At 59.3% G+C, this 12292-nt stretch overlaps 1 protein-coding gene across 1 annotated transcript in view; it reads left to right on the top strand.

Moving 5' to 3' along the window:
* Positions 1–12292, top strand: part of TCERG1L (transcription elongation regulator 1 like) — a 182344-nt gene that overhangs the window by 150067 nt on the left and 19985 nt on the right. The window contains exon 9 of the mRNA XM_025467669.3: positions 9968–10103. Within this exon, the coding sequence (XP_025323454.1) occupies positions 9968–10103 (136 nt within the window). The remainder of the gene's footprint in view (positions 1–9967; positions 10104–12292) is intronic.

The following is a 12292-nucleotide window of genomic DNA, read 5'->3' as shown; positions in this document are numbered from 1 at the left end:
ATCTATCTAGAACAACAACAGCAGCAGCAGCAGCAACAAATCACTATCTGAAAGACCAAAAATGCCTACTGTTAAATGTGGAAGTTTCACAGACTCTACCCCTGGGACTGTCCCACGTTGAGCCCACATATGGAGAGAGCCAGCCGTGGAAGACGGAGAGAAAGCCTCCTTCTGCGTCTCTGGGCAAAGGCAAGCGATGGGCGTGAGCCTTGGGCCTTCTGGGAAAGGCCGTGGCCCTGGGAAGGCAGACAGAGGAGATGAAGAGACAAGGGGCCACGTGCCCAGATCGTAACCCAGCCCCGCTCTCCCCCGCGGATCGCCTTCTCCTGCGGGCTCGCATTGAGCAAACGTCCACTGCCACCCACTGCGTGGGCCCCAGGGACACATCGCCAGCTGGAGGTCACTTCCTGTACCCGGGAACTCTGGCCCCAGAGAAGGGAGTGTGGACGGCGTGTCACACGATCCCAGCTTCCCAGACACGGTGATGCAGCACCACTGGACGGACCAGAGTTTCCTCTCGGCCGGGAGGGTTGGAGGGCACCCTGGGGCAGGTTGTGGTCGTGGAAGGTCACCATCCTGCTCCACGTCCCTGTGTCACCCCTCTACCCTCTACCCTCTACCCCTGAACTGGCCTATGATGAACCACAACTGAGCTGCAGCCCCTCGCCTTGGCCCCGGGGCCGGGCAGGGTGGCCGGTTCTGGGCCGTTCCTGGGCATCTGGCCTGGCCCGGGGTCCCTGCAGGACAGGAGGGGCTGCTGTTGTTGCTCTGAGCTCCTGCCCTGGAGGGGACGGCCCAGCGTCTGTGTCACCCAGTCCTGCGGGCACCAGACCTGAGGCCCGTCCAAGTCGCGTGCAGCGGGAGAGCCGCCGGCGGATTCCCAGGAGGCTTGTGGACACGGGGCAGTAAGGGCGGCCACGGTCACAGGGGAAGAGGAACCCACGGAGCGGCTGGCGGAGACGTGACCGGTCCCCGCACCGCTGCGAGCCCTGGGGCCTCCCGGGGCCAGGCCAGGCCAGGCCGAGGGGAGGCAGGGGCCTGGCCTTCCCGGGACGCGGGGCGCTGCCCTCCACGCTGAGGGCCGTCCACCACCTGCTCGGCTGCGACCTGGGGACTGTCCCCGGAGATCCTCTCTGATTTGAGAAGACAGTTTCCATGTCTGCCTCTTCTCCAAATGCCGGATGTTAGAAACTCTCCCTTTTAAACGGAGTCCGGGGAGGTTCCTCCGCCAGGTCCGTCTCCGTCCCACCAGCCGCGGCACCCGGGACTCCCAGAGTGGGAAGTGTCGGCGGCTGTTTCCCCCCTGGGAGTGACCCCCCAAATGTCAGAAACCTGCTCGCAGTGGCTCCGTTACAGTCGGGATTTCTGAAATCACCTCAGCTTGTAAAGTGGAAACGCATTTTCCGGGTGGCCGGACACTGGTGCGGGTGTGGGGGGGCGCGGGCGAGGAGCAGCGCGTGGGGTCTGGCTCGTAGTTGACACGTGTGCGCACAGGAAGGCGTGGAGGGATGGATCACACCACCATGGGGAGGTCTGCGGGCCTCGGCGCAGCCGGGGTGATCCCCAGGCCCCTTCTGGGAAGGTGTCATCAGGACCAGAGGGTGGGGTCAGGCCAAAACTGCAGAAGTGAGGAGAGCAGGGCAGGCAGCACAGGTCTGCCAGCTGGTCGGGGGTCAGTGAGATGGCCGGGGAGCACTGAGGTCCTGGGATGGGCACCCAAGAGCCCGGAAGCCCAGGCCCCAGCCTGGAGCCCAAGTCCTACCTCTCCAGGCAGACCCTGTGTCCCTGCCCACCCCTAATCGATGTGCCGGTCTTCCGACAGCGGCCAGAGGCAGCTCCCACACTGCAGTGTCAGGCCTAAAAAACTACCGAATACAGATCTTTCAAAGTTCACCTCATCCAAAAGCCATTTGTTATAAATACGTGATAGAATGTCTGAGGCCCCACAAGGCAGAGATTCACAGAGACTTTGATTCCTGCAGAATTTCATATTGTGTCTAACACTGGAGTTATAGGCTGGCGGTATTTTGATGATAAATTCCCAGCTTTCTCTGCCAGGAGAAAGAACAAGTTCTCCCCATCCATTACATCAAATAAAAGATGAGGCATCACCTCGCCAAGCAGGGAGCTGGATGTCAGTGTTGGGAGGGTTGGATGGTCACAGGCTGCCGGAGACGTGGAAGGTGAAAGATCATCAGCATCATCACCACCATTAGCATGTAACCACCACCACCACCAGCACCAGCACCACCGCCATCATCACTATATTGTCACCATCACCACCACCACCACCATCATCACCCATCACCCCCACCACCATCATCACCACCATCATCACCACCACCACCAGGACCACCACCACCACCATCATCACTATATTGTCACCATCATCACCACAACCACCACCACCATCACCACCATCATTACCACCACCACCAGGACCACCACCATCACCATCAGCATCACCCCTACCATCACCATCATCACCATCATCACCACCATCATCACCACCACCACCAGGACCACCACCACCACCATCATCACTATATTGTCACCATCACCACCACCACCACCATCATTACCATCACCCCCACCACCATCATCACCATCATCACCATCACCCCCACCATAATCATCACCACCATCATCATCAGTATATTGTGCTAAGTACTTTATATGCACCATCTGTTTTCCCATCTGTAAGATGGGGATTATAGCTGAGGCTGCCATATAGGGCTATGACAAGGATTGAATGAAGTGACACCAAGTAGGAGGACAGGGTTTTACACACAGAATGTCAGCAAATACCAGGTGTTCATATTACTCCATTTAATTCTTACAAAAAATGGGACGCTTGGGTGGCTCAGTGGTTAAGCGTCTGCCTTCGGCCCAGGGCATGATCCTGGAGTTCAAGGATCGAGTCCCGCATCGGGCTCCCTGCATGGAGCCTGCGTCTCCCTCTGCCTGTGTCTCTGCCTCTCTCTCTGTGCATCTCATGGATAAATAAATAAAATCTTAAAAAAATAATTCTTACAAAAAGTATTAAGTGGGAAGTTTATTGTAATTTGAACTTTATAGAGGAAAAAAATCATGAAATGAGACTTTCTTGAAAATATAGTACATGTGCATGAAAGTGCAAGTTCAAAGAGAAGTCTGTAGAGATCAAACTGTTCATGCCCAACACTCTGCCTCCTGCATCATCCCTACAATGCAGATCTCCCCTCCTCTTCCCCCTCTACCTCCCCTCCTTCCACCCCTACTTCTCCTCCTCTTCCTCCCCCTCTTTCCTCTTCCCACTTTGAGGATAAGGATTATGGAGCTCGAAGAGGTTAATGAAAATCCAGAAGACAGTTACCCTGAGCCATGACAGGGGTCCAGTTTTCCTTGGGTCCTGGCATGTTGCTCTCAGCGATGTCACATGGTCCAGAGCAGTGGATACCAAACCACAGCACATTTACAGAAACACCTTTTTAAAAAAACATATTTTATTTATTTATTCATGAAAGACACACGAGAGAGAGAGAGAGAGAGACAGAGAGAGAGAGGCAGAGAAATAGGCAGAGGGAGAAGCAGGCTCCATGCAGGGAGCCTGACGTGGGACTCGATCCCAGGTCCCCGGGATCACACCCTGGGCCAAAGGTGATGCTAAACCGCTGAGCCACTGGGCCACCCAGAAACAGCTTTTTATAGATTCCTTTGACAACCCTTCAGTGGGAACAGCCATGCATTCGGAAGGCTTGCAAGAACGTGCTAATTATGTCCAGACGAAATCTGGAGGAACAGCCCAGAAAGGCACCATCCGTGGCTGCAGGAAAGACGTCCAAACACCGTGACGCCTGTCCTCTTTAGAGAGTGGGACCTGGAGCTGCACTGCACTTAATGTGTCTCCAAGGAAATCACAAGGAACAAACAGCCACAAAATCTAAGCCAACAATTTATCTACGGCCTCCTGAGCCCCAAGCATAGTGCCCGGTGCTGGAGAAGGACCCGTCAACGAGCCCGAGGCGGCCTTCAGGGACTTGCCCGGCAGCCGTAGAGGCAGACCCAGGAGTGGCCCTGATGGAAGCATCGCGTGTCCGGCCCTCCTGGTGCAGGAACCCCACAGTCTGAGTGCAGAGGGTAGGGCATGTCCTGCCGGGGGAACGGCCAGGTGACCCGACGAAGCCAAGCTGAGCCTGTGTGTGGACAGGGCCAGGAGGAGCAGGTGTGAAGAGGAAGCACAGGGGTGAGGGAGCCGTGAGGACGGGGCCGGTGGGCCAGGTTGGTGGAATGAGGACCTGAGGAGACATGTGGCCCTCCTACCAGGACGGAGTGGCAGGGCTGTGGCTGGAAGAGAGTAGGGAAGGTTTGCAGCTTGGGGCCACCAGCACAGGGACATGGCCTGGACTGCGGGGTGCGCCGCCGCCCTGTGGGCAACTGGACCCGTGTCCTGGACGAGGTGATACTTCTCTGCACAAACCATTGTGGATGTTCTAGAATGAAAGCCCATGACCCAGGTGGTCGGTCACTCCTGGGAGCATGAGGTTGCTGCAGCGCTCCTGGGTCGGGCTGGACACGTCGGCCCCACTGGTCACACCCGGGGAGACCTCGGGCTCCTGATTTCGAGCCTCTTACTTCTCATGTTGACCAAACCTGGACAACCCTTGAGGATGTGGCACTTGCTCGCCCGGTGAGGAGGGACGTGGTTATGGGTTTAATCGTGTGGCCCGCCCCCACTCTGACGCAGGAGTCCTAGCCCCAGAACCTCAGAACGGGGCCTAATTTGGAGATAGATGGTTGCAGATGCAATTCGTTCGGATGAGGTCATTAGGGTGTGCCCTAGTCCAATGAGTGGTGTCCTTCTGGGAGGGGACATTTGGACACAAACGCACATGGGGGGGGGACACCATGAGAAGATGAGGGCTGAGACCTGGATGCTGCCTCCGCAGACCCAGGGACACCGGAGGTTGCTGCTGAGCCGCCGAGCCAGGCAGGCCGGGGACAGATGCGTCCTGTCAGCCTTGGACAGACCCCATTGGCGATCGTGGTGGAGCGCTGCCTGGGAGGGGGCACGGCCACCGGGAAGGACATGGGGGCTCAGGAGCACGGCCTGCCCTGCGCCCGGGCTTGCACAGCAGGCCCCCAGGCACCCCCGCTGCTGGAGGGCACAGGAACCCGATGGTGCCTGCCCTCGGGCAGCGCTCTGACCTGCGTCCTGCGGCTCTCCTCTGAGGGTAACTGCCCCGAGTTGGCGCAGACCCCCGGGTGGGTGGCCAGTCCCAGCAACACTGCCTCCGCTCCAGGCGCCAGCAGAAGGCGGGGTCCCCAGCCATCCCCACTCCTGTCTGACTTGGCCGGAAATCCAGCTTCTCATAACCTCCCTCGAGGTTTGGTGATTTGCGAGAATGACCCCCGCACTCCGGAGAGTGCGAATCCTGAAGACTACGGTTTTATCATAAAGGGCGCGACCCGGGAACAGTCAGATGGAAGAGAGGCCAAGGGTGAGCCCCGGAAGCATCCCGAGCGCCCAGGCCCCTGTCCCCCTGGCCTGGACCCCAGCGGGCCCACCAGCTGGGAAGCGCCCCCAGCCCCGGTGCCCCGCATTTGTGTCAGAGTCAGTGCCCGGGAGGGAGGGACTGAGTCCCCTCTCAGTACTCAGCCCCCGCCTTCCTGAGGGTTCCGACGGCTCCGGCCCTCTGGCCACATGGCCAGGCTCACCCTGTGTCACCTCGTAACATGAGCTCAGGCATGGCCAAAAGAAGATCCTGACCAAGGACAGCCCCGTGGCTCGGGAAGTCCTCCGAGGAAGCAGGGACAGAGGCCCAACAGTCGTGGTCATCCTGTGGGTGGTTGGGGGGCGCCCGGCACACGGTGGCCCCCAGGCCTCTCCGGCTGCAGACAGTGATGCTGAGGCAGCAAAGCCGCCCGGGTTGTCCTCCGCCAGGGACGCGGACCCAAGGGCAGGGCGGGACAGAGGGCGGTCCCTGAGCAGGCCCGACAGGGCCCAGGCGGCCATCGGTGGGGGCCCCGGGTGGTGGCCGAGGCACATGCAGACGCGGGCACCGCCGCCACCGCCAGCCCCATGGCCGCCCGCCTGTCGCCCGCCTGGGAGACCGAGGTGTCGCCTGCGGGCGGGGCTGGGGTGGCCAGACGACGGTCTTCCCGCCGAAGGACTTAGGAGCAAGCTGGATGAAGAGGCGGGAGGCCTGCTTCTCACACCTCCAGGACCTGCAAGGTCGGGGGCAGAGCTGATGAGCCGATGGTGGAATCGAGACGTTTGTCAACGGGACGGAAGAACAGGAGCACGGCTGCGGCACAGGCGGCAGCGCGGAGGCGTTCCAACATCGGCTCGGCCAAACCGCGTGTTGTGCCGAAACCGGGTCCAGAGGGCTTCCGTCGTTTGCCCAAGATTTGGCAGCAGGCGGTCCCCAAGGAGGCTCGAAGCACTTTGCGCTCCGCCAGGAGAGCCGCGCGTGGTTTCTCCGCGGGCCCAGGCGCTCGCTCGCACCCGGCGTCTTGGCAGCCGATGGTCGCTCGCCTCGGCCTGAGCCGCTCTGACCTCCTCCCCTCTCGCTCCGCGTTGGGGCGGTGCTTACAGACCACCCTTCTGTTTCTGTGCAGCCTCTCGACTGATAGGGTTGGGTGGGGGGAGGGAGGGCGAGGAGGGAGGAGGGCGCTCGGAGGGATGCACTGAATCCTCACACCTCGGCGAGGGGGGCGTATGGTCGCCCCACCTGGGCACTCTGAGGTGCACGGACCTCCTGCACTGGTGCAAACAGAGGCTTGGGCCTTGCTGCGTCCAGCTCCGTGGTGTGAGCTTGCACACGTAGTGGCACGATGATGACCCACTGCTGCATCGGTACGGGGTCAGCAGGCAGGCGCTGCAGACGGCTGGGACACGTACCCCCTAGCGTGCACCTGCTGTGAAGACAACGTTGCCTCCCGAATCTCTCCAGCTCTCTCCCCTCCTCTCCGTGGAAGGATTCGGGAGGTGGAGAGAGGGGTGTCTGGGTGTCTGAGAGCGGACCTCTGGGCACAGCAGATGTGCCAACCCCGGCAGCCCCCGTTCCCTCAGCCTCAGATAAACGAATTAAATGCTGTCGTCCAAAAAAAAAGGCAACTAGCACCTAGATGTGCTGTGTCCACCACCCAGTTGCCCTGAGTGGGGGTCTAGTGAATTTTACCAAATAATCTGCTGCCCTGTGCACATGGGCAAAGTCAGAAAACCCCGTATGATAGTGAGCAACCGGGACGGACCCACACGTGCACCTGCACACAGGCCATCGGCGGTTCAGCTGTTCAGGCTCAGGAGCGGCCAGAGTGCTGGGGTGAGGGATGGAATGGGGGCAAATAGCCGCTCTGCTCCAGGTACGGGGTGGCCCCCATAATGTCCCCAAAAGGATGGGAGATGGGAGCCGGGGAGCATGCTGTCTCCCGAAGTAAAGGGACCCCAGCGCTGCAGCCTGGCCTTGGGGACCCTGCTCTGGGGGAAAGGTTGGGCCAGACGGAGCCCATTTCGGCTTGTGCGCTTGACCCAAAAAATCTCCCGAAGCCGGGTGTCTACCTGGCGAGGCATGTGCCATGCGGTAAAGCTGTTGCCAGATGAGGGGCCTTTCCCCCCACACAGCTGGCACGACTCGTGGGCACCAATTACTGTGCCCTCGGGGATGCTGCTTGGCATCCTTGGTCGTTGGGGGCCTGAGCTAGCTTTATTGAAGGTACTAGAATTTGCTTTTTTTGTTGAAGGCACCCAACTCACTCAGCCATAAGAATATTAAAAATATATTTAGCAAGTTTGCATTTACTTTTGACCAATTATAATTGAACTGAGGGCTTCACATCCTGGAAGGCATCCAGGAGCTCGGGACGGAACACTGTGTTGAATGAGCTATAATACGTGATCATCGCTGAGCTTGTGCCGTTCCCATTAATCTTATTTCAAGTTACAACAATACAGGTCTTGTTTCCACACTTCTATTTTTAACTAATGAAAATTTATGACAAAGAAATCCTAATTATACCCTCTGGAATGTGATACAATTGCAAATCCACTGGTGATTTTCTTCTGGTGAAATTCCACATAATCACACAAGAAGCAAAGAATGTAAGTCCTCCTCAAATCGCTGGTCTATAAATAAGGGTCCCTAATGGGCTGAGCAAACGTTTTTGTTGGTTTTTCTTTTTTTTTTTCTTTTTTATTCCTTTGTACATTTTGTATCAGCCTGGGCTAATCCATGCTGCACCCCTGGTGGGTGCTGGAGGACGTTGCCTGTTCTCAGCTCATCCTAGAGTTGGTGACTGATGGATTTCCACGGAGCCCTGGATGGACAGTGGGGGGAAAAGCAGGCGTCAGGAGGCAGGGACCGGCTTGGTCCTGGCAGCTGAAGTGAGGGTATGACCTTGGACGGGCCTGCCTCCCCCCTACCCCCCACATGCAGGGATTGCACACACGTGGCGAATAATCCCCCGTGTGGGGCATTTGCAGCATCTCTGGTCTCTACGTCTCCGTGTGCCAGTAGCACCTCCACGGTGGTGACAACCTGTGCACGTGTCTGCAGACACCACGAGACGTCCCTGGGGAGCACCATCCCCCGGGAGCATCATCGCCCTGGGTGGGAGCACTGTGCCGCCCCTGTGTCAGGAAGCCCCGATGCGTGTGGCCTGACTGACGCTCACCCAATTCCCAGGATGAGGCTGGTTTTGCAAAGAAGCAGGGACGCACCGTGCTCTTTAGGTGCGTGTTCTCTGCTCTTTCTGCATCTCCAAGACCTCGGGGCGCTGGTGGGCATGCAGGAGGCCGCGTCATGGTGCTTTGCAGGGACTTCCCTTTGCAGTTGCCAGCTGACCCGACCCCAGTGCCATCAGAAAGTGAAGGTTCTCTGAAACTGGGGGTCTGAGGACATAACAGATTTGCCCCTCTCGTTGCTGGTGTCACGGGCCGGGGGACCTGACTATGGGGAGGTAAGGGATAGGGCTGGGCCGGGCGGAGGCCCAGCAGAGGGGTCCACAGGGCCAGAGTGCGCTGTTCCCAGGCCGGTGCGTGTACGTGGACTCTGTCCTCGGGGCTGAGCATGGACTGTGACAGGGGGACGGGGGTGGCGGCTAGAGGGCCTGCTGCCCCGCGGGCCACGTCAGGGAGGAGGAGTTGTCCCGGGAGCACCTGTGTCTGCAGGTGGCTGAGCATCTTCCAGCAGCAAACACTGAGGTGGTTTAGAAGCAGGTGCCCAAGTGCTGCTGGAAGAGGGTGGGCAGGTGAGAGGGAGCGGTCAAGCGGGCGGCCGGTGACAGAAGGCCGGGCGCCAAGCTGAGGCTTGGTCAGAGGGCCGCCAGACTGGTTAGGGTGGCTCGTGGGGCCCCCGGGTGCCCCCGGGCTCCTGCTCCCGATGCTTCCCCACTGTGTCTGGGCCTGGGTGCAGCCACCAGCTCTAGGGCTTTCTGGGGGGGGGTCCCCACTCTGTACCTTTCCCTGCACCGATGGCCTGGGGCGGGGTCCCTGTTGCCCTGTGGTCACCGACAGCTCCCTGTCGGGTTAGACCCCAGGACAGCATTTCTGTCTCCGGAATGTTGATGGCACAGTCTCGGGTCATCGTCTTCCTGCATTTGTCCAAAACAAAGGCCTCCCTAAAACAAAGCAAAATGCCAGAAGCAGACCCGGAAGTGGGCTCCAATGATTTGCTCAAATGGAAAAGCTCAGCCCTTTACCTCCTCGGACAGCGGGGTCCAGGCAGTGCGGGGGACTCCGGTGGCCCGTCCGGCCCTGGCGCGCCCACCGCTCCCTTCGCTCCCTGGGTCAGGGCCTCGTCTCTGCTCCACCCCAAACCCAACAATCAGTCTGCGTCCAGGAGCAAAACTCACCGCCGTCGTGGGGCTGCGGGCACCTGGCCTTAAGGTTCCCGTTTCGCCTCTAAAAGTGTCACCTGAAGGGTCGTTGGGGGTTGCAGATGGTCTCCGGGGGCACATTTAACTCTCCGTGTCTTGTGCCCCAAAGGACAGAAGGCCACATGAGTCCTGGGCCAGAGGAGACGGAAGGAGAGGCCAAGAGCATCAAGACGCCGCCGCCGCAGATCCTCCTGCCGCTGGAGGAGCGGGTGACCCACTTCCGAGACATGCTGCTGGAGCGAGGGGTAAGGACCCGGCACACGCAGCTGGCTCTCCCCCGAGCCGGTCACGGAGGCACGGTCCCCGCGGCCCGGGGACACGCTCCTTCCTGAGCTCCCGGGATGCGGCTGAGTGAAATTCGGGTGCCAGGTGATTTGGGGCCGAGGCAGCATGATGAGAAGGGCCCCCGCTTCCTGTCGCCGGGGGCCTGTCCCCGTCTGGGCCTGCAGGCTCCTGAGACGCAGCAGGATGGGGGAGGGACGGTCCCCAGACTGGACGGCGCACAGGAAGCCTCTGTGGGGATGCGCTTGCTGCCCGTGCCGCGGCTGGGTGTTGGGTCCCCGCCTCCCGGAGGGGCGTCCCCTGTGCTCGCTCGTCAAGCCGGGACTCGCGCACCTGCAATCAGTTCAAGTAGTTTAATAAGATTAGGATGAGAGTTGACTTCTGAACCTCCTTTTGAGCTTAGGAGGAAAATATTTTAGAATCTCAAATCCCTTTCCAGTGACTTTTATTTCCAGCTTTGGCCTTTGGGGCATAAGGTGAGGCAGCTGGGAGAGCCCAGTAGGATTTCCTCACAAAATGAGGCTGAACAGAGGCCGTAGCGGGAGCCTCGGTGTGGATCGTACCGAACGCCGCAGCGACCTTGGGAACTCGAGCCAATGCCCTGGGCCGTGAGCTGCCTCCCCTCCCCGGCGCCCTGGGCCGAGCTCTCCCGGAGCAGGTGCAGCGGCCGCTGAGGCCAGGTGTCAGGAGGAGCCCACCCGCCCCAGGGCAGGGGGTCCAGCAGGTGCCCCCGAGGCGGGCTGGCGGGAGCCCTGGGGGCGCAGGGCCACCGAGATGCTCTTGTGGGCGGGACGGAGGTGGTCCCGAGTGGGAGCGCTCTCCTCCTTTGCGCCGTGAGCATCACTGTATCTTGTTCTCTGCTTGTAGATGAGATGCAGCCCCCGCCGTGAGGGGCTGGGAGGGAAAGTAGAGGTGTGACCTCGAACGTGCAGAGCAGCGTGCGAGGCCTAGGTTAACAGCGATGCCGGGTAACGCAGAGGTGCCGGAAGGACCCCACGCAGGGCTGTCTGTGCACACGGATGATGTGCTTCACGCCCTGGGCCGTGCCACCGGGGGTGGGGGCAGGGGGTCCCCAGAGCCCGCCACAAGGGGGCTGCTCTGCCGAAGCACCTGCCGGGCCCCCTCCCTTGCTCTGCACTCACGCTGGCACCAGGCCGCGGCAGGACGGGTCCGAGGCAGGATAGAGCATGTTCCTCTCCCCACACAATCGCCGGGACAGGCTGCTTCTGCCCTGGAGAGCCACTGGCGTGGTGGCTTCTGAGGTTTGTGTCGCTCTCGGGAGGCGCTGATGGACACGCAGGGGCTTCTCTGTCCCTGTGCACATCTGAGAGTTTGCATCGACCCGGCCAGTCGGTTCCAGCTGAATCAGGCGGCGGGAGGCAGGATGGCATGAGGGGCCTTTGAGAAGCAGCAGCGAGCATTCGTTCCATCGTCATGATGCCCGCCTCGCCCAGCTCTTTGTCTTGGAAACCGAGCAGGCCCAGCTCACCAGCCTCAGACTAACCACCCCTGGGAGCCTAGGGCTTCCCGAGACACCCACCTTCCCCTCCCAGGGCGGCCGCCGCGCCGGGTTTGTATGGTTTCTTGAATTTATCCCCGTGGCCCTGGTTGAGCGGTTTCAATAATGAGATTTTCAGCACATTCTTGCCTCATCCAGGTGGGTGACTCTCTTTGATTCTTAGATTCTTCCCTGGGAGAATCGTATGTAGATGAGAATCAGCAAAAGGAGCACAGAAACGTAAAGCGCTAGCCCGGCGTTGTGAGCTTCCCCCGGGAGAAAGAGTCTGGGGTGAAGCCTGAACCCCTACCTTGGGAGGATTAGAAGGAGCCCACACGTGGTGCGTGACTGGGAAAGATCAATCCGAATTTACTTCTGATGTCATAAAGCAATGCCACCATTTATGACTTTTTGACTTTATAAAATATGCCAGCAGATTTTATAAGTTATTCATGCTCAAGAGAATTTGATGGCTAAGCCCATAAGATTTCTAGTCGCTTAAAAACGAGGCACAGAAAGGTCACTTTTTTCACCAACTGAGTGATTAATAAGATTTTTTTTTATTGCATTTGTTCAATACTTCAGTCCAGAAATTCATGTACTTACAGAATGATGGAGCGAAGGTCCTGCGGGCTTCTGGTAGTTTGAGACGGG

The sequence above is a fragment of the Canis lupus genome, chromosome 28 (genome assembly GCF_003254725.2).
Source record: "Canis lupus dingo isolate Sandy chromosome 28, ASM325472v2, whole genome shotgun sequence".
NCBI lineage: Eukaryota > Metazoa > Chordata > Mammalia > Carnivora > Canidae > Canis > Canis lupus.
The sequence above is the reverse complement of the archived record's forward strand: the minus strand, read 5'-3'. Positions and strand labels throughout refer to the sequence as shown.